Raw genomic sequence first — 23,321 nt, 5'->3', positions numbered from 1 at the left:
GGTGGGGTGGGGTGGGTACAAAAAACCCGAGTAAGGTGAGACGAAAATAAAACCCGAAACGTGACCAACTGAGACATTAGTTGTGGCGATATAAAAGTTAGACGATCTCCCGCTAGGGTTTGCTCTCCTCTAGTCCTCTCCGCGGCCGCTAGGGTTTGCTCTCCTCTCTGCCGCCCGCAGCTGTTTGCCTTCCGGCGTCGGGCTCGTCGCCGTCTGGTAAGTGCTTCTCCTCGTACTTTTTTTTGTCTCTGCTGTTTCGCCCTCCGGTCCTCATCGGTACCTCGAGCAGGGAAACTCGAAGTCGGCGTCCTGCCGTATCAACTCCGCCGATCCACATAGTCTTTCCGCCCGCCGCCGCCAGGTCGGGTTAGGCCCTTCCCCGTCTCAGATCCCCCTCTCCTCACCTTAGCTTTTCCTCCTTGTCTCCGCCCCCATAGTCTTACCGCCCGCCGCCGCCAGGTCGGGTTAGGCCCTTCGCCGTCTCAGATCTCCCTCTCCTCACATTCGCTTTTCCTCCTTGTCTCCGCCCCCATAGTCTTTCCGCCCGCCGCCGCCAGGTCGGGTTTAGGCCCTTCGCCGTCTCAGATCCCCCTCTCCTCACATTCGCTTTTCCTCGTCTCCGCCCCCGCGAGGTCGGATTAGGCACGCCCATCGACGTCTCCTTTGGCATATCTTATTAGTCACTAACAGAACGATTTATTTTGTCTTTTTATTAAGAAAACCACGCCACCTGAATTCATTCGTTTCTATTAAATGAAATTTATTTATTTTATCTACTATTATGCAGGAGACGATGATATCCAAAATGCATGATATGCTTTTGCCAGTGTTCTCTCTGTTCAAGTTTCGTTTGGATGCTCCACGTATCCACAGTATGTTCCTACTCATTTTGATGGGTCCAATTGTGCGGAGCTTGTTATTATGCATCTGTCTTTTTCAGAACTATTCTAGACCAGATTTTATCTTCAGGATACTATGGCTGGAGTAAAAACGTGGTGACTAAAAAATATTAGATTGACCTCTTGTACACTCCATAATGATCTTTTAGCAATTGATTTTTTTGGTAGGCTCCTCACCGCTGTCTTGTCCACCTCATTGTGGAATGTTGTAGTAATTCTCAAAAGTTTGCACGGCAAGTAGCATATGAAGTATCAATGCTAAAGCAGATTTCAATATTTTATCAACAGTTACATGGCATGGAAATAGTTTCTTGTTGACTTCTTTCCTTTGATTACTATTCATTGTGTACAGTTAAGTGGCATGGAACTGAAACCATACTTTGTTGTTGACTTGTTTCATTGTGGACAGATTTTCCTTGTTAAGTTGAGATATTACTTACTAGATCTTGATTACTATTCATGTTATGGTGTCTTTTGATTTATCTTAGCTCAGCAGGACAAAGTCATGAAGGGTTCATCCTTACACTAGTTTGATGCCAGCTGCCTACATTTACCAATATTTTTTAATATGGTTTAAGTTCATGCATATCTGATTTTATGAGTTTCAGTAGGCGTCATCAAGTCATGGGCTGTGGCTTCAATCCCTGGATTTTTTGTTTGCATGTGCTGTGCTGCTATGAAGCATTGTTTAGCAAACAATGTTTTGGGAATTTCTTCCCGTATCCAGGTTTGTTTTTATTAGTTATATTTTGTATTTCTAAGAATTATGAGCAGCACTTTCTGGGTGGTGTTCACATCAGTTATGGTCAGGGTAGCTAAATTTTTTATGCTCCAATAAATGTCATAGATCTTTTTAGTGAACTTTTGGTGATAATATTGTCAGTGGGTTCGTTTTTAGTTTAATAGTTCAACTAATCTGATATGCATTGTTATGCACAGCACGTGTTCCCATCCGAAGATGCTTCCTCCATGCTTTTCATTGCCGACACTGCAATATCTGGTTAGTAATAGAATATAAGTTCTTTTGTTTGTGCCAAATTACATTTGCGGTTTGTTCTTCTGAAACTTGCAATGATTATAGATATGTGGTTAGTAATAGAATAAAAGTAACATCAGCTTCACTATGACTTGTGCATGTCAACTTCATTTGGCATAATCACCTGTATTTATAGTGAGACCTCAGTAAATTTTTTGCATCATTGCAGCTCTTTCTCTTGTTGGTCTATGAGGACGAAATAGTATTTATCAGCATTTTCTTATTCTTGTTGATCTAAGAGAACATTCTATCTTTTGTTTATTCTTTAGTATTAGTACTAGGGAAAAGTGCAGATTTGAAACTAGAACGTTTCCAATTCTTGTTCAGATGCGCCCTGCTTGCTTGGCTGTTTTACTTGCTCGGTTGCTCTATATGGGATCCATGCCACTCTTTTGCTGTTGCCGGTATGATTAAAAAAAATTGTGGCCCAAGGGGCCGAGACAGTATGCACAAAGAAAAACAAATTATTTTGAAGTTTGAACTTCCTCTTGGATTAACTATTGTATTAAATTCTGCATATTGGAGCAGTTGCTGCATCACTCAGCACATAATATGGATTTCTGCTTTTTGGTTCCAGGTATATGTGTTGCACTTGCCCTCTGTATCGCTGTGCCAAGAGCTAGCAAGAACCGTTTCTTTAATTACGCATTTTTGCGATACACTGTAATTATCATCATACTGAACTGGTTTCAATCCACACAGGTGAGTTATGCTACTTGAGTTGCACCTGATATTATCTTGAAAATAAAATGCCCTGTTATATATGCTCATCTCATCTTTTTTTTCAGGGTGGGGGGCAGCCTGCTCTACAATACGTTGCTTGTGGCGTGATTAGTTTTGTTGCTGTTCACTGTTTGTGGAATGTAGAAGTAAAACAGGTAAGGTCGGTCCATATTGTTGTTTGTACTATAGATATGCCTATTGCCAGTCCCAATTGTGTGGTGGTTGATGACATTCTGTAGTGACATATCCTATTTGCTAATATCTCTTTTTTCCCCTCGCTTGAGGGTGACAACAATCAGCCGATGAGTGAAGTGTGGGATTGGAACATGTATGGAACCAAACTGAAGTTTCATGGATGGTTTATTAACACTGCCAATGAGGATGGTGACGGAGGTGAGGATGGTGACGGAGGTGAGGATGATGCTTCATTTGCCTCGGAGCATTCCGATGATGAAGATTTGACGGAGGTGTCAATTTTACGTGCGGTGCAAGTGTTGGCCATTCGTGCAAACTTTCGTATTAGCCGTATGGACGCCCATGACTGGTACCAAAGTTTTGTCATCTATGTGGCGCTCGAGGGGGAAGTACAAGAGGTATACACTAGCTACCGTATGTTATATCTACTACATGCTTTATGCCTCTTTACATGCATTATATATTGTAATAAATTAAAATCCTTCACATTCATGCTTTCATGTGTAGGAAGGAAAGGATTTGGTACTTGCTGGACCATGTGGGATACTACAGGCTTACGGTGCCTTTTGCTTGGAGGTTTTCACAGAAGACCTGGTTTTCACAGAAGACGATGAGGGGTCTTCTACTGATGATGAGGGGTCTTGGAGCGGTCATTTCCGCCGAGGCTGGGATGTTACTGAGCCTGATGAAGTTGAGGAATTCACACAAACCATCTATGGAGGCCTTGGCCGCAAGTTGGAGATCACATACTTGGTGATTCCGGAAGCAGTTGAGACCTATGTTGAGGTCAGGTTGAACCTCAAAGACTTCGGTTCGAGAAGCCGCTCTGTGTATGGTAGCGTCAAGGCAATTGCCATTGACTATGGGAGCAAAAGCGTCAATCTCTTCAGTTTTGAACGAGGCAGTAGCTTGTCCCTGCCCTGTGGTTCCACGTGCATTCTTCCACTGGGACCACACATGATTGCATTGCCTGATCGTAGCAAGTACAAACTCCACATAGAGGTGGACCTAAGAGTAATCACAACCTGTGACAGCCAAGAAGAGGACAAGAATTTGAAATTCTGTCTAGACTGCAGCCGTAGAATTAGGAGTGAAGAAAGTCTAGAGTTACCCCGTAGAATTAGGACTCAAAAAAGAGAATTTGATGGTGATCAAGTTGAAGTGAAGGTCATCTGGGTCCTAGAAAAATTCTTCTAGATCCTAGAAAAATTCGTCTAAGAAAGGAGCTAGAAGCGAAATAAGTGAAGGAAGGCATGTGCCACATGTGGAACTTTGTCTATGTTTGCCAGATCATATTATCTATTTCCTTGTGTTTGATCTATTCATGCCATTTTATTTGAACTGAACTTGGGTGAGTGGGAAACCAAGAATAGTACTCCCTCCATTCCTTTATACAAGGCCATTATGAAAAATACATTTTGCATCTATACAAGGTCACTAACAATAATCGAGGCAAAAGTTAATGATGTTTTCTTGTACTACTCTCTCCTTTTCGGTTTATAGGGATTATCTTGTTTTTCATCACATGTTCAGATTTCAAGGCGCAATAAATCATTGCATACAAGTATTAAGAGAAAAATGACCAATGCATGTACTTTATGATTTATGCATTGCAATTAATGCATTGGTAAACATAATTTTTAGAAAAACAAGCGCATTAATTGAGTGGTTTTGCAAACTACAAAAATTGTTCTACCATTCACCATCTACCTTGATTGGTGAGATTTTCAAATTAAGCCCTATAAACCGGAAAAGAGGTGGTACCAACTTGTTTAATATTGAGCTACTTCTTTCTCATTTCTTCCTTGCATGCACGTGGGTGTTATAAAACTAAAATAAACCAGACCAGCAGACAGGGATCCAAGGAACCCAATACCTCAATTTTAGCATCATTTTCCTGCTGTTATAAAACTAAAATAATTGTGAAACTGCATGCTACCATTACTCAACAATCAAGAGTCCTTAATTAATGGCTATATATTTTTCTCTATTTTTGGTCAAACTTGACAAATTTTGACTTTAACAAAACCCCAAACGCGAAGTAAATAAAAATGAGAAATGGTGTTGGCTAAGTGCACCTAAAGCTCATAGTTGGACAGCATACCGCTGCATTTTGATTTGATTTGGGAGCTAATTTAGCAATTATCCATATAGTCACTCTGATTTCGTTTTCGCTAATCTGGTCTAAACTCTGATTTTCTTAGCTTTGTGATCAGCTTTCCCTCGCTGGATAGCACTTCAACCTTTACATACATTTTTTTCATCATAATATCCCCGGACTAATTTTCAAAATCAGTTCCTGGCCCACTATTTAGGTTCTGTGTAACAGTTATCTTTCAATATTTAACCATTGGATCCGAATCAATGAACGTCTGTCAAATTTTCCAAGGGATGTAAAATTCCTTTTTTCTTTCCCTAATAATAATAATAAAGCACATATTGATTTTATCGGGCTCACCGTCGCGTTTTTTTTACACAAAGGTCCATGTGCTTTTTAGGAATTAAAACCGCCGTCCTACTTTAGTAAATCCAAAAACGTTTCGTTTTATTATCTCTTTTTAATCTTAATAATAATAAAGCACGGATTGACTTTGTCGGGTTCACTGTCACAATACGCTTCTTCCCGTGATTTTACGCTTTCAGTTTGAATTTGTATTTGAATTAAATTGAAAAAGGGGGAAGAAAGTGGTGGGCGCTGGGATTTGATCCCTGGTCTACCAGGTGTACTACAACATAGCAGACCAATCCACCTAGGCCCATGAGTGTACTAATATTGTCGTCTGCCCTTTTAAGAATATAAGATGAGGCGTAGACGGGCTGAGGCAATGAGCACGGGCGCGCTGGGCCAGTCGGACTGCTGCGGCCCAGTGGACGGACAAGGGGAGTAGGCTGGAGACTGTTTTTCATAAATAGTCCCACCTTGCTATTTTACATAAATTTTTACCAGTTTATATACGTTCTTAGGTTGTCAAGCATCAAGGAGCTGCTTCAGAAATTAAGCAAAGAATATGGCATGAATAAGATTTGTCCTTATCGGAACAAATGCTGGGCAAAGCAATAGGAGAGAGAGGAGGGAAATAGACATTGCATATGAGAAATAAAAAAAGCAAACAAATATAATAGACACTAATTGCATGAGAAATAAAGAAGGAAGGAGAAAGGAAAAAGAGGGGAAGTAAATATACGATAATTACAAATTTTTAAAGGGCGTGGGCCCTCATTCATATCTTATCTTACGAATAAAGATGAAGTGACATTCTTTTCCTACATGATCCTCACTAATTCAAGCCATTTTTTTCTTTCGTTGCAACAGACAACCTGTCATTTTTTCCTTGCACTTATAATCCTTACTAAGCTTGCACCAAGTTCATAACACATTGAACATTATGTTTGCCCATACAGTCCTCACTAAATTTATGTCAATTGTTTCTACCATTGTAACTCACGGACATATAGACATTGCATGAGAAATAAAGAAGGAAGGAGAAAAGAAAGAGAAAGGAAGGAATAGACGGTAATTATTGTGGACACCATATTAATTGCAGGAGTAATTAATAGGCCGACAAATGGGATTCGTCACATGGATGATATAAGGAAAGAAAAAGAAATAAAAGAGACACTAATTGCATGAGAAATAAAGAAGGAAGGAGAAAGAAAAGAGAGGGAAGTAAATATACGATAATTACAAATTTTTAATGGACGTGGGCTCTCATTCATATCTTATCTTACGAATAAAGATGAAGTGCCATTCTTTTCCTACATGATCCTCACTAATTCAAGCCATTTTTTTTCTTTCATTGCAACAAACAACCTGGCATTTTTTCCTTGCACTTATAATCCTTACTAAGCTTGCACCAAGTTTATAACACATTGAACATTATGTTTGCACATACAGTCCTCACTAAATTTATGTCAATTGTTTCTACCGTTGTAACTCACGGGCATATAGACATTTCATGAGAAATAAAGAAGGAAGGAGAAAGGAAAGAGAAAGGAGGCAATAGACGGTAATTATTGTGGACGCCATATTAATCGCAGGAGTAATTAATAGGCTGACAAATGGGATTCGTCACATGGATGATATAAGAAAAGAAAAAGAAATAAAACAGACACTAATTGCATGAGAAATAAAGAAGGAAAGAGAAAGGAAAGAGAGGGGAAGTAAACATACGGTAATTACAGATTTTTTGAAGGACATGGGCCCTCATTCATATCTTATCTTACGAATAAAGATAAAGTGCCATTCTTTTTCCTACATGATCCTCACTAATTCAAGCCATTTTTTCTTTCGGTGAAACAGACAACCTGACATTTTTTTCTTGCACTTGTAATCCTTACTAAGCTTGCACCAAATTTGTAACACATTGAACATTATGTTTGGGCATACAATCCTCACTAAATTTATGTTAATTGTTTATAGCATTATAACTCACGGGCATATATATACTATTTTTTACATAAATGGAGGTTAATATTATTGGTCCTCCCATTTCATATGTCCATGGCGTTTCTTCATACTGAGCTAGACTATTCCCAATCGTTTGTCCTAGACCACTTGGCCCCTACCCCGTTCACCAGCGCAACATTCCACCAATAAAAAATAGTGCCCTCCCAACGTGTCCGTGCGACCCAGCCCAACAAATCAAACCCACCACCCCGTTTAGGAGATGAGGCAAAAATAGTTTTTTTTGCTAATCAAACTCGCAACATCCACTGTTTTGGTGCTGATCGTGTTATCCGCAAAAAAGGTGTTGATCGTTTTCAACTAAAGTTGAATTTGGTGGTTGTTTGTGTCCTTCACGGACTGGTACTAAACTACCACGATGTAAAATCCGGATCACACAAACACAAGGCGCAAGCATTAGATTATGTGAATTTGACCGGGGTCTCAAACACGACCGTTTGCTTATCTGTCCATGCAGGCAATGCAATTCTTTATTGGTTCCAAGTTTAGGTGGAACGTTCGGCGTGTAGTGGACATCGTGAACCACAATGATGACAAAGAAAAGAAGAGGCAACATGGATGGGGGCGCTAGCGGTGATAATTTGTTTCTCCCGTTGCAACGCACGGTCACTTTTGCTAGTATAGGCTAAAAAAGGAAAACGCCATGCTTGATTTCCTTGCGTTCGGTCTGTGTCACCAACCAGCTCACATGATCTCTTCATTGGGCCTTCACCCGGCCCACTGGTGCGTTAAATTAGGCCTTGCTCCAGTCCAATACGACTCAAAGTCCTAACTCTTGTTTTCTTTTCCTTTTTAAGTCCTCCACGAGAGTCGGTCCAAAAGAGAGGGGAGGGGTGCTACGTCTCCAACGTATCTATAATTTTTGATTGCTCCATGCTATATTATCTACTGTTTTGGGCAATATTGGGCTTTATTATCCACTTTTATATTATTTTTGGGACTAACCTATTAACCGGAGGCCCAGCCCAGATTTGCTATTTTTTTGCCTATTTCAGTGTTTCGAAGAAAAGGAATATCAAACGGAGTCGAAACAGAACGAAATCAACTGGAGAAGTTATTTTTGGAAGGAAACCTACCGGATGGACTTGGACCCCACGTCAGGAGCAAAGGGAGGTGCTCACGAGGGTGGGGGGCGCGCCCCCTGCCTCGTGGCCCCCCCGAAGCTCCACCGACGTACTTCCTGCACCCATATATACCTACGTACCCTAAAACTTCCAGAACAGAGAATATATCGGGAGTTCCGCCGCCGCAAGCCTCTGTAGCCACCAAAAACTAATCGGGACCCTGTTCCGGCACCCTACCGGAGGGGGAACCCTCACTGGTGGCCATCTTCATCATCCCAGCGCTCTCCATGACGAGGAGGGAGTAGTTCACCCTCGGGGCTGAGGGTATGTACCAGTAGCTATGTGTTTGATCTCCCTCTCTCTCTCTCGTGTTCTTGATTTGGCACAATCTTGATGTATCGCGAGCTTTGCTATTATAGTTGGATCTTATGTTTCTTCTCCCCCTCTTCTCTCTTGTAGTGGATTGAGTTTTCCCTTTGAAGTAGTCTTATCGGATTGAGTCTTTAAAGATTTGAGAACACTTGATGTATGTCTTGTCGTGCGTATCTGTGGTGACAATGGGATATCACGTGATTCACTTGATGTATGTTTTGGTGATCAACTTGCGGGTTGCACCCATGAACCTATGCATAGGGGTTGGCACACGTTTTCGTCGTGATTCTCCGGTAGAAACTTTGGGCGCTCTTTGAGGTTCTATGTGTTGGTTTGAGTAGATGAATTGAGATTGTGTGATGCATATCGTATAATCATACCCACGGATACTTGAGGTGACATTGGAGTATCTAGGTGACATTAGGGTTTTGGTTGATTTGTGTCTCAAGGTGTTATTCTAGTACGAACTCTAGGGCTGTTTGTGACACTTATAGGAATAGTCCAACGGATTGATTGGAAAGAATAACTTTGAGGTGGTTTCGTACCCACCATAATCTCTTCGTTTGTTCTCCGCTATTAGTGACTTTGGAGTGACTCTTTGTTGCATGTTGAGGGATAGTTATATGATCCAATTATGTTATTATTGTTGAGAGAACTTGCACTAGTGAAAGTATGAACCCTAGGCCTTGTTTCCTAGCATTGCAATACCGTTTACGTTCACTTTACCGCTTGTTACCTTGCTGTTTTTATATTTTCAGATTACAAAAACCTATATCTACCATCCATATTAATTGCACTTGTATCACCATCTCTTCGCCGAACTAGTGCACCTATACAATTTACCATTGTATTGGGTGTGTTGGGGACACAAGAGACTCTCTGTTATTTGGTTGCAGGGTTGTTTGAGAGAGACCATCTTAAACCTACGCCTCCCACGGATTGATAAACCTTAGGTCATCCACTTGAGGGAAATTTGCTACTATCCTACAAACCTCTGCACTTGGAGGCCCAACAACGTCTACAAGAAGAAGGTTGCGTAGTAGACATCAAGCAGTTTCTGGCGCCGTTGCCGGGGAGGCTAGGTAAGTGAAGGTATATCTTTAGATCTTGCAATCGAATCTTTTTGTTTCTTGTTTTAGCACTAGTCTAGTTTATAAAAGAAAACTACAAAAAAATGGAATTGAGTTTGTCTCATACGCTTCATCTTTTTAATATCTTTCGTGAGTATGATGGAAAGGAAAATTGTGCCAAAGTGTTAGAAGAAGAATGCATTAAAATGTTTGGCACTAAAACTTTGAATGATGAGCATGATTGCAATGTTGTTAGTATGAACTCCTTAAATATCCATAGTACTAATGATGATTGCACTAGTTATGATGAAAATGCCTCCTATAAACATGTCAATTTTTGTGGAGTGCATTGGGTTTGTAAGTACACACAAAATAGGAAAGATAGATATTGCAAGAGGCATAAGTACTTAGAAACCAAATTGTTGCAAGAAGAGCTAGATGAATGTGCTGAAAATTTATCTTTTCTTAGCCCTACTTGTCACTAGTAGAAAAAGGGTCAAACGTGAAGCACATTAGTGCCGGTTTGTATTTGAGCCGGCATTAATGTATACATTAGTGCCGGTTCCAACGGCTAGCCGGGCCGCTTTCATTAGTACCGGTTCGTGGTGAACCTTTAGCACCGGTTCGTGCCACGAACTGGTACTAATGAGAGTGGTGGCAGGATGTTGTCAGACTGGGGCCCCTCCAGCCCCTTTAGTACCGGTTCTTGGCACGAACCGGTACTAAAGGTCATCCTACATAAACCCTTCGTCCACCCGAGCTCGCTCTGTTCTTCCCCTTTCCCCTCTCCTCTCTCTGTTCTTCCCCTCTTCCTCTCGAGCTCATCACACATTTTGCCCAAAAATTGTCAAGATTTGAAGGCCCCCATCCATTCAAATGATCACAAAGGTTAGCAACTTTGTCCTTTCATCTCTCATTGCTAGATTAACTCTTGCAATGCTTTATATAGTGATTAATTTGTGAGTTTAGTAATTTGGGAGGATATATATATATATATGTGCTAGTATTTGATTTATATGCAATTTGAGGTCAAAAATAACACTTAGTTTGCATATGTAGGTGTGGTTTACTTAGTGCCTTCTAAATCTTCGTCGTAACCACCGTCGATCGCCCGCACCGTCCCGTCGCCGGCACCACCTTGTGGTGAGCCTCTTGTTCATGAAATTTTATATAAAAATTGATGTTTGTGTGATTTGGATATATAGTTACTCGTATAATTATCTTACCCGTACGTTGTTTGTTGTACATATAGTGCCATGGTTTTGATATCCGTCCCCGTCGGCCCTCGTCCTTGTTATGATTCGGATGTGGTATATATATTCTCTTTTAAAACTAGTTGCATTTCGTGTTTATGACAAATTATGCCCATCAAGTTGACATAGAAATTTTTTCTAGGAGGTATGTGAACCGGAAATTCCAACCGACCCTATTGTCGAGAGGTTAAATTTAGTTGAAAGAGAAAAAGAGTACTTGAAAGAAAAATTGAAAAGAATTGAGGGGGAGAAGATGGAATTGGAGTTGCATGTTGCCGATGTCGTCGATGATCACAAGATCAAGATGGAGAAAATGCGCTTGAAGATTTAGAAAGATTAGAAAATATGCCATCGATAGTGAGGCTTGGTATCATTATGCTGTTGGATCCATTGTTACCTTAGTTGCGATCTTGATCGCATTTGTTGTTGCATTTAAATGCTTTAGCTAGAGAGTTATTTGTTTGTTGCATTTAGCTGTTGTATGAACTTGTATTAATTTGGTCTATTCGGTGTTGTGTAATGAAGATGAGCCAGCAATGGATGTACGATGACCGATGCTCTCCCCAGTTCGTTGAGGGCGTGCATACTTTTCTGCTTGCGGCTGAGGCAAACAAGCGGGCGGATGGTTTTATGCCTTGTCCATGTGCTGGCTGTAAGAATGGTCACAATTACTCTACGTCAAGAACCATTCACGTCCACCTGTTTAAGTCCGGTTTCATGCCCCACTATAATGTTTGGACCAAGCACGGAGAAAGAGGGGTTATGATGGAAGACAATGAAGAAGAAGAGGACGACGACAGCTATCCTGGCCATGGGTTCCCTGAATACGATGATACAACAATGGGGGAAGAAGCTGAGCCGGTAATGCGGGAAGAAGCTGAGCCGGCAATGCGGGAAGAAGCTGAAGAAGAGGCATCAGATGAGCCCGTTGATGATCTAGGTCAGGCCATTGCCGATGCAAAGAGAAACTATGCAAGTGATTTGGAGAAGAAGAAGTTGCAGCTCATGTTAGAGGATCACAAAAAATTGTTGTACCCGAATTGCGTAGGTGACAAGAAAAAGCTGGGCACCACACTGGAATTGCTGCAATGGAAGGCAGAGAATGGTGTATCTGACAAGGGATTTGGAAAGTTGCTGGTAATGATAAAGGATATGCTTCCAAAGGACAACGAATTGCCCGAGAGTACATACGAAGCAAAGAAGGCTGTCTGCCCTCTAGGGTTAGAGGTGCAGAAGATACATGCATGCCCTAATGATTGCATCCTCTACCGCGGTGAGTACGAGGATTTGAACGCTTGCCCGGTATGTGGTGCATTGCGCTATAACATCAGCCGCGATGACCCTGGTGATGTCGAGGGCGAGCGCCCCAGGAAGAAGATTCCTGCCAAGGTGATGTGGTATGCTCCTATAATACCACGGTTGAAACGTTTGTTCCAAAACAAAGAGCATGCCAAGGCGATGCAATGGCACAGAGAAGACCGTAAGAAAGACGGAAAGTTGAGAGTACCCGCTGACGGGTCGCAGTGGAGAAAAATCGAAAGAAAGTACGGGAAGGAGTTTGCAGATGACGCAAGGAGCATATGGTTTGGTCTAAGCGCAGATGGCATTAATCCTTTTGGGGAGCAGAGCAGCAACCATAGCACCTGGCCTGTGACTCTATGTTTGTATAACTTTCCTCCTTGGTTGTGCATGAAGCGGAAGTTCATTATGATACCAGTGCTCATCCAAGGCCCTAAGCAACCCGGCAACGACATTGATGTGTACCTAAGGCCATTAGTTGAAGAACTCTTACAACTGTGGAATGGAACAGGTGTACGTGCGTGGGATGAGCACATGGGGGAAGAATTTGACCTAAAGGCGTTGCTGTTCATGACTATCAATGATTGGCCTGCTCTTAGTAACCTTTTAGGACAGACAAACAAGGGATACCGCGCAAGCATGCACTGTTTGGACGATACTGACAGTATATATTTGGCTAATTGTAAGAAGAATGTGTACCTGGGACATCGTCGATTTCTTCCAAGCAGGCATCCCGTAAGAAAGAAAGGCAAGCATTTCAAAGGTGAGGCGGATCATCGGACGAAGCCTCGCCACCGTACTGGTGCTGATGTACATGATATGGTCAAGGATTTGAAGGTGGTCTTTGGAAAGGGTCTTGGTGGACAACCTGTTCTGAATGACGCCGACGGACGCGCACCCATGTGGAAGAAGAAATATATATTTTGGGACCTGCCCTATTGGAAAGACCTAGAGGTCCGCTCTGCAATCGACGTGATGCACGTGACGAAGAATCTTTGTGTGACCCTGCTTGGCTTCTTGGGTGTGTATGGGAAGACAAAAGATACACCTGAGGCACGAGAGGACCAGCAATGTATGCACGGAAAAGACGTCATACATCAGGGTCATGCAAGCTACGCTCTTACCAAAGAAGAGAAGGAAATCTTCTTTGAATGCCTGCTCAGTATTAAGGTACCGTCTGGCTTCTCGTTGAATATAAAGGGAATAATAAACATGGCAGAGAAAAGTTCCAGAACCTAAAGTCTCATGACTGCCACGTGATTATGACGCAACTGCTTCCGGTTGCATTGAGGGGGCTTCTACCGGAAAACGTTCGATTAGCCATTGTGAAGCTATGTGCATTTCTCAATGCAATCTCTCAGAAGGTAATCGATCCCGAAATCATACCAAGGTTAGAGAATGATTTGGTGCAATGTCTTGTCAGTTTCGAGTTGGTGTTCCCACCATCCTTCTTCAACATCATGACACACGTCCTAGTTCACCTATGCGAAGAGATTAACGTTTTGGGTCCTGTATTTCTACACAATATTTTCCCCTTTGAGAGGTTCATGGGAGTCTTAAAGAAATATGTTCATAACCATGCTAGGCCAGAAGGAAGCATCTCCAAGGTCCGTCAAAATGAGGAGGTCATTGAGTTTTGGATGGACTTTATTCCTGACCTTAAGCCGATTGGTGTTCCTGAATCGCGGCATAAGGGCAGACTGGATGGAAAAGGCACGCTAGGAGGGGAACAAATAATATGTATGGACGGACATTCTCTCACTGAAGCACACTACACAGTTCTACAGAATTCCGCCTTGGTGGCTCCGTATATGGATGAACACAAGAATTTTCTACGCTCCAAGCACCCGGAGCGGTCTGATGACTGGATTACACATGAACAAACCAGGAGTTTCGCCAGCTGGTTGCAGACACGTACCATGCATGACAGCTCTATTGAAGATGACCTGTACTTGCTGTCCCAGTTACCATCTTCGAATATAATGACTTTCAAAGGGTATGAGATAAATGGTAATACATTTTACACGATCGCCCAAGATAAGAAGAGCACCAACCAAAACAGTGGTGTCCGCTTTGATGCAGAAACCAAGACGGGAAAGGAAACATATTATGGTTATATACAGGACATATGGGAACTTGACTATCGACGTGGTTTGAAGGTCCCTTTGTTTCGGTGCAAATGGGTCAATATGACACGAGGCGGGGTAACGGAAGACCCGCAGTACGGAATGACAACAGTGGATCTCAACAATCTTGCGTATGCAGACGAACCATTCGTCCTAGCCAATGATGTGGCACAGGTTTTCTATGTGAAGGACATGTCTACCAAGCCAAGAAAAAGAAAAGATAAGGAAGCGAATGCATCGTACGATGAGCCAAAGCGGCACATAGTTCTTTCTGGGAAGAGAAACATCGTGGGAGTGGATGACAAGACAGACAAGTCAGAAGATTATGAAAAGTTTGATGAAATTGCTCCATTCACAGTGAATATTGACCCGAGCATCCCGTTAAATGATGAAGATTTTCCATGGTTACGGCACAAAGGGACACACGCGAAGAAAAAGTTTCACACCCAAAGATCTGGGATGTGATCGGCTTCACTATCATCACTTTCTTCTGTGTTTCACACCGAGAAGGGAATCTCTGTAATAGTTAGGGTAGTTAATTATGTGTTTTGGCATTTGAAACGCGAAGAAATTTTATGTGCAAACAAATTCTTTCATGCCTTTACTGATTTTTAAAGTTAAGTTATTCACAAACTAGTGATTCACACTAATTTCAAATAATTCAAAATTTAAACTATTCAAATTTGAAAACTATGGGCACTAACAGAAAGTTTGTAATTTTTTGTACCTAAAGCAAAAATATTCACAAAGAAACTCTAAATACACAAAAAAAAACAACTCAAAAATAAATAAAGCAAAAAAATAAAAAAGCCCGCCTACTAGGCCAGAGCGGCCTGCATACGACTAGAAACCCAACCTGTTGTTGGGCCAGGATGCAGGCCCGCAAAGGCCCAGTAGGCCAACAGGGCAGCACAAAACATGTAGGCCCAGTAGGCCTGCTTTGGAGAGGAGCTCGAGAGAGCTACCGCACGGGGGTTTATAAACCAGTGCGGTCGCCCCTCGGCTAGCGAGGTGGGACTAAACTTGCGCACCGCACCTGCGCCAGCGCACCCCCTTTAGTACCGGTTCGTGGCACCAACCGGTACTAAAGGGGGGCCTTTAGTACCGGTTGGAGCCACCAACCGATACTAAAGGGGGTGCGGTTCCCGCCGCTTGGCCTGGCCAAAATAGGCCTTTAGTACCGGTTGGTGGCTCCAACCGGTACTAAAGGTGCCTTCTATATATACAACACTTACGAAAATTTCATTCTCCCTCTGTTTCTTCCTCTGTTTCCCCATTGAAGCACCGCACGCGCGCCCCGATCGATCGACGCCGTCGCCGTCGCCGCCCCCGTCCCCGTCGCCGCCCCCGTCTCCGTCGCCGCCCCGGGCCCATCCCCGTCGCGCCGTCCCTGCGTCGCCGCCCCCACGTCACGCCCCGGCCCGTCGCCGCCCCCGGCCGTCGCCTCGCCGTCGCCGTCGCCCCGCTGTGAGCTCTCCCCCTCTAACCCCTCCCCCTCGCCCCCAGCGGCCACCATGGGCGCCGCCCCTCCCCGAGCCCACACACACACACACGTACATATGTATGAATTAATGCATGTATATATTAGTATATACGTATTTTGTATGTTTAATTAGTTTAGATTTTTTAGATTATTATTTTTTCACTAGTATATATGTATGAATGCATGTTAGATGGATATAATTAGTGTTTAATTAGTATGGAAATTTTTTATATAATGTTGTTTTTCAGTTTTTTAATGGATGTATAAAAGTTGTGTTTTCTGTTTTTAGTGTTAGATGCTTAATTAGTATGAAATAACATATAGAATTTTGACATATGCAATGATAGCATAATTAGTGTTATATAGAAATGTTAGAAATTTTAGTTATCAAAATCCAATCATTAAAAAAATGTTACTTTTTGCGGGCATATAGCTAGTATTTGTTCTCGATGATGCCCGGCCCGCATCCTCGCCGTCGACCCGTCCGCGACGACGTCCGACTGACCCATGTCCGGGACTGGGCTCCGCCGGGCTGGCACTGGGAGGTGCTGCCTGGAGGGGCGCGCCGCTTGATGAGGAACCCGGCCCCGGGTCCCGTCGTCGACCCTGATCTCGTTTGGTGGCGTTCGCGTGGGCCAGTTTCGGTGCGGAGGGAGCCGGCCCCGCCGGAGGTGGTACGTCGCCGTGTCAGGGAGGAGGACAAGCACGACCATCGCTACATGGTTGCGTTAGAGGGCGACAGGTTCTCCAATACCTGGCAGTTTCTTCAGGGATCTCACTTCAGCTATGATCCTGTGAGAGTTCCTTATCTTTGGGTGTCCACCGCTCGCGCCACAGGAACCGCGAGTGTCCTAGATTCTTCTGTAGTATTCGATCTTTAATTAGCTACCTAGCCAGTGATGTACTATTCAATATTATATATTATTCGAGACGATGTATTCGAGATTATATCTATTATTCGAGACGATGTATTCGAGATTATATCTATTATTCGAGACGATGTATTCGAGATTATATCTATTATTCGAGACGATGTAATTTGAATACTAAATTGTTTTATATTTCTTTTGGCATAGTTAAATAAAAGCTATGGCGGACAATACCAACAGAGAGGGAGAATAGACCATGTTCGATATCATACGCGGGCTAGATGGTGATCAGAATGAAGAAGATTATGACGGCTCCGAATTTCTAAACAACACCGGAGAGGGTGATATGATATTCGATCGCGACGACCGAATTGATGAAGTCATGACCGGCGAGGTATATATATTTATATAAGCAGGCATCTGGTGATCATCACATGTTTTAAATGAGTTGAAGATATATTAACGAATCGATCTTTCTTCTTTTAGCCATCCGGATTGAGCAAATCTTCAGGCAACAGGACGAAACGAGGTCCGAACAAAAAGTTGAAGGAGGGCGTAAAGTATAATATCGAGGCAATCAAACCTAATGGTGAACCATTAGCGCCTAAGAAGATTGCGGACAAGTTCGTTCGTCAGTGCGGAGTTCTTGTGAAGGACCAACTCCCGATCTCTCTTCAAGAATGGAGAGAGCCAGCAAAGCAGCCACGTCCAGATCTTACTTTTGTCGATGACAGACAAAAAAGTCTGCTTTGGGATACTCCCATGGAACATTTCACCCTACCAGATCATTTCACAGAAGCAGATGTGCAGAAAGTCAAGGACGCTGCTCTTAGGAAGATGGCGGTTGCATTCAAGAACCACAAGAATCATGAACGGGACAAGTACGTCAAGGGAGGAAGGAAGACTCCAGTATTCGAGGGAACACTAGAGAATCAAAGTGCTCATTGGGACGATTTCATGAAATTCAAGGATTCAGAATTAGCTAAGGAACGGTCGAGAATAAACAAGAAGAATGCCGAAAAAAGGGTAAGTTCCATAAGCTGGGGCCAGGTGGCTACACGGTGGCAATGCCTAAGTGGGATAAGTCTGAGAAAGAGATGGAGGATGCAGGTTTCACTCTGGTTACTAAGAGCTGGCCCCCCAGGTGCAGGACTTGGTTCTATGCGCATGGGGGGGAGTTGGACCCGAAGACAGGCAAGGTTTCGACGAAGGCATGTCTGAACGGAGCCGACGATAATATACTTGTTGCAATAGAAGAGGCTCGAACGGGGGTGTTCCATCCCAACAGAGAGAACGACGAGCTTACGCGTGCCCTAGGAAATCCTGAACACCCGGGAAGAACACGAGGCAAGGGCGCTATTCCGTGGTATGAGGGGTTTTTGGACTGGAACGCCGACTACAGAACCCGTGCGAGAAGGAAGATTGCGGAGGAGAAGCAGAGGAAGATGGAGAAGGAGAAGAGGAAGCTGGACTATGAACGCCTTCAAGGCCTAGAATCAGCGCACGCGGACTTGGTAGTCAAATTCCAGCGGCAGCAGGAGCAGATCGACTCACTTAGCCAGCAAAGGGGGTCTCAGCAGCTGCAGCAGCTAGCGGATGATCCAGCATTGGATACCACCGCCCCATCCATGCCAAGAAGCAGCGTGGGTTCCGCCCCGTTTGACGCAATGCTGGATAGATACCCCGTGGATGACATCGCGGAGAACACTAACTGCGAGCTACACTTCAAAATTAAGAACATATCCTTGAAGGTGGCGGACGGCGTTGCTTATACAAATTCCCCCGATGCAACCTTCCATTGCAACCCGATTCCAGCAGGCTATGCTCGTGTCGTGGTTGATGAGGTGGTGGACCAATATTCGGGGCTAGAGCTTGACATTCCTAGAGGTGACGAGGAGAACACACTCGGAGATGCCAAACATCGTATCATCCTATGGAGAAAGGATTGCATCATCTTTTGAAGGCCACCGACACCGCGTCACCCGACTCCTCATCGAAGTCCGCCACCGAGTCAGCAGACTCCCGCTCCTCCAAGTCCACCAACGCGTGAGGCCACTCCTCCTCCTCCAAGTCCGGCAAAGTGTCAGGCCACTCCTCCTCCAAGTCCGACACAGCGCCAGACGTCCACTCCTCCTCCAAGTCCGGCACAACCTCAGGCCACTCCTCCTCCAAGTCCGGCACAGCTTCAGGCCACTCCTCCTCGTCCAACTCAGCCCCATCAGCCGTCTCCGCCGCCTCAGCAATCGCAGAAGAGACACCCCGCAGCTATGGTGCATAGTGGTACGAGTCGAGGTCATAGTACAGGAAGTACAGGCGGAGGCAAGCGATATAAATATGGTCCAAACCTCACTACTCCTCTTCCTGAGAGGGCTTACGACAGGACCGAGGAGCAAACCAATGCCATAATGCGGGCAGAAGTCGACGCCCATTTTGGACTGAAACCGCCACCGCCGCCAAGGGAGAAAGTGCCTGTGGAAGTAGTTGACCACTTCATTCGTATGGCTCAACCACCAGCTCCTAAGCCTGTTGACACAGACTATGAGCGCCACATCAGGAAGTTACATCGACAACGTCTATAGAAGGAGGCGAGCTCGAGCTCGAGCAAACAACAAGCAGCTATCAAAAAATGCGGGAAAACCATTGCCTAGCTGGGAGAACAGGCGGCGCAATCGATCCCCCCGTTTATTGTGCCGCCAACAACACGTGACAGTACGCACGCCCAATATTATTGTGGGCAAACAGTTTACGTTCCCGAGGTGGGCGATGTGGTAATAACCCAGGAGCATATAATGCAGGCTAAAACTCTCAACATCACTGTTGGACAACTCCTCAAGATCGAGGACATGCCTGTGCTTACAGAGGAGGAAATAAAACGGAAATATGCCCGGGGCCAACCTTTGGTCAAGCCAGAAGAGGTCAAGAAGCTCCCAACGAGAATGTATGAATTGCATCAATGGTACATGGACATTACCAAGAGATCCGATCGAGAGTCCCTCATGGTGCAAGTCAAGAAGGATCATTACTACCATCAGAAACCTGTGACCATTGAGTATTCTGAACTGTTTCAGTTATACAATCAAGACGCACTCAACAAATCTATCGTCAGTTGCTATTGTCTGTAAGTGATTTCTTTCTGTAATTTAAGTCTCAAGCTAGCTGTAGTGATCCTTTTAATCAATCATTACCTGTAATTATCCTCACTATATTCTTTTCTGTGGTATTATGCAGGATGAAGATGTATGAAATGAGAAAAGGTGGACGCTATGGCATTGGGTTCATTGACCCAAACACCGTTAATGAATACACATGGAAAATAAACAAGCATCATGAAAAGCAGGTAGAGGACAGCATGCTAGAGTTCTTGAAGCACCTCAAATACAATGAAGATATACTACTTCCTTACAACTTCCAGTGAGTCACACTTTCTTGTACTACAAATTCTCTGTTTTTGCCTACTAGCTAGCTACATGTTTTTGCTTACATATGCCCGCTTAATTAAGACATGCAAACGTGTGTGCATGCAGATTTTACTGGATCTTGTGTATCATTAAAGTTGACGCCGGAACAGTTGAAATACTGGACTCACTACTCAAAGCAAATAGTGACTATAACATCTTGTTTGGGATAGTCAACAGGTAATTTCAATCATTATTAACTATATATCTTGGCCTATTTAGTTCGTCATTTTATGATATGAACTATTTAATAACCCCTTTATTCATTTTCTTTGTCGGCGGGCAGGGCTTGGGCAAGGTTCATCAGCGTCACGGAAGGCGAATGGAAACGACAGCTGAAATGGTTTCGACCCAAGGTAAGTAATTAAGTAGTACTAGCTAGCTAGCTAGCTGCCATCTCTTTAATTATCATGCTTGATTAATTATTATCTGATCAAATTAAATTCCATTCTCGTAATAAAGGCCCTGAAGCAGGCGCAGGGGACTGATCCGTGTGCATTCTGCGTTTGCGAGAACATTCGCATGATGGCGTCCGAAAGGAGCAGATCTCAAAGACAGGAATGGGTACGGTTGTCAGAACACTATTCACATTTTTTACACCATTATCGATATCTAGTCACACAACTAATACACATGCATATTGATCTCCTTCTTAACAGTTCACAGAGGTGCGGGACAAGCTCCTAGAAACGAAGCGCGTAGAAGCACTTCAAGAGGAAATAGCGGGATTTTTGCTCGACCAGGTCATAAATCCGAAGGGAGAATACTATTACCCGCTACCGCCCCCATCGACCAGGTCATGAACCACTTCCAATTGTCATCGTGCTCCGAAGGCACCAATTAGGCTAATGCCACTGGCTCCGAAGGCAACATGCATATGTAGGAGAAATTGTATATAGTTATACATGTGTGTATGTGTGAATTAATATGGTGGTTTGTGAGACATTGATGATATATATATGATTGATTCTACTAGAAATTCTATATATATATATGCATAACGTGTACAATGTGTAGTATCGTAAAATACCAGCAAACGAAAAAGAATTAAAATGGAAAACACAAAATTAAATGAAAAAGAAATCATAAAACCAAAAAAACCCCAAACATTTTAGTACCGGTTGGTGTTACCAACCGGTACTAAAGGGCTCCCGGCCCCTGGAGCTGGCTTGTGCCACGTGGTTGCCCTTTAGCACCGGTTCATGCTGAACCGGTACTAAAGGGGGGGGCCTTTAGTGACCACACTTTAGTGCCGGTTATGGAACCGACACTAAAGGGCCTTACGAACCGGTGCCATTGCCCAGTTCTGCACTAGTGTGTGAACTTTGCAATGGACGTGATCATTTTAGTACCCAATGCAAATTGTTTCATGATCGTATCGTGTCCAAAAATTGTGATGACTTGATTTCCCTTGCAAATCATAATGAACTTAGTTTGCTCTTGGGTTATGAAGAAATTAAACGTAGAACTAAGGATATTCCAAAATTTGCCCTTGATAAAGTTCTTCATTTTGATCTAGAGAAAATTTATATGTATTGTGCGGTGAATTGCATTGATAATCCATATATTGCCAATTACATAAAGAAAAGAAAACAAATAGAGGATGAAGAGAATACTAATGAAAGGGAAGAGACTTCCCAATATCCTCCTATTATTTCTTATGATGAATCAGGTAACGAGGAGGAGCCTTCTATTCAACCAATCTCATTAATAAGGAGCTCCAAAAAGAGGATTGAACCCACACATGATGTGGTGAAGAAGAAGAAAAGAAAAAGGAAGAGAGGTAAAAAGGTATCTCTCCCAAATAAAGTTGCTCCTATTATTGTCGTGCCTCATGAAAATGAAGATGATACACTTGATGACGATCTCATTATGCCTATTGCTTGTTGTGATGATTATGATTGGGAAGATAATGATACTTCTTATGATCTTGAAAATATTTTTGGCACTTGCTTGGAAGAATATAATAATTGCTATACTATTGGTGCTATCCATACTATTAATGATGAGAGTGATTATGCTTATGATATGAAAAGACCCAAGCTTGGGGAAGCTATGTTTGATGAGGATGAAATATTTGAGAATATATTTGCTGCAATTAATGTTTGTCCCAAGCTTGGGGATGCTATGTTTAATAATGAAGATATTTTTAGCCTCTCAAGTTTTGATATGCAAAGTTGTTATGATGATAGCATGCCTTCTACCTATGATGATTATATTTATGAAAGTGGGTTTGGAAGAGTGTCAACTTTAGGAAGTAATGATCCCACTATTTTGGAGTATGTTTAATCTTATAATATTTATGAAAGTGGATTTGGAGAGGTCATGACTTTATTTAGTGATGTATCCACTATTTCGGAAGAGGTTTCAATCGATTATGATGAGAACAAAGTTGCTACTTATGATGATTATTGTGATAAAACTTATGCTATAAAGAGTAGTGATGATTATATTTATAAAACTTGTCATGATTATGAGTACCCTTTCTCTGAACATTACTCCTTTAACGTGGAAACAATTTATAGTATTCAAGTCTCTTATGATACTCCCACTATTCCGAATGAGAAGAATTTTGCTTATGTGGAGAGTAATAAAATTTCTATGCTAGTAGATCATGAAAAGGATGCTTTAGGTGCTGGTTATATTGTTGAATTCATTCATGATGCTACTGAAAATTATTATGAGGGAGGAATATATGCTTGTAGGAATTGCAATAGTATTAAGTTTCCTCTCTATGTGCTTAAAGTTTTAAAATTATGCTTGTTTTGCCTTCCTATGCTAGTTGATTATTGTTCCCATAAGTTGTTTTCGCACAAAATCCCTATGCATAGGAAGTGGGTTAGACTTAAATGTGCTAGCCATATTTTTCATGATGCTCTCTTTATGTTTCAATTCTTATCTTTTATGCGAGCATCATTGAAATCATCGTGCCTAGCTAGGGGCGTTAAATGTTAGCGCTTGTTGGGAGGCAACCCAATTTTATTTTAGTTTCTTGCTTTTTGGTTCTGTTTA

The 23,321-nt window shown here is 42.8% G+C and overlaps 1 protein-coding gene across 5 annotated transcripts; it reads left to right on the top strand.

Moving 5' to 3' along the window:
* The first annotated feature begins 69 nt into the window (after window positions 1–69).
* Window positions 70–4,174, top strand: LOC125513582. Of its 5 annotated transcripts, none has more exons than XM_048678719.1 (9): window positions 88–216; window positions 290–361; window positions 788–872; window positions 1,511–1,626; window positions 1,839–1,899; window positions 2,513–2,637; window positions 2,724–2,813; window positions 2,943–3,251; window positions 3,361–4,174. In XM_048678719.1, the coding sequence occupies exons 3-9, from the start codon at window positions 794–796 to the stop codon at window positions 4,048–4,050; spliced, it is 1,470 nt and encodes a 489-aa protein (XP_048534676.1). In that variant the 5' UTR covers window positions 88–216; window positions 290–361; window positions 788–793; the 3' UTR covers window positions 4,051–4,174. The 5 variants fall into 5 exon arrangements, with proteins under 5 accessions (XP_048534675.1, XP_048534673.1, XP_048534677.1 ...); XM_048678717.1 differs by having other exon boundaries at window positions 1,508–1,626; XM_048678718.1 differs by lacking the exon at window positions 290–361 and having other exon boundaries at window positions 70–216.
* Window positions 4,175–23,321: the final 19,147 nt, after the last annotated feature.

The sequence above is a fragment of the Triticum urartu genome, chromosome 6 (genome assembly GCF_003073215.2).
Source record: "Triticum urartu cultivar G1812 chromosome 6, Tu2.1, whole genome shotgun sequence".
In the NCBI taxonomy this organism is placed as follows: Eukaryota; Viridiplantae; Streptophyta; class Magnoliopsida; order Poales; family Poaceae; genus Triticum; species Triticum urartu.
Note: the sequence above shows the minus strand (reverse complement) of the source record. Positions and strands in the feature narration are given on the sequence as shown.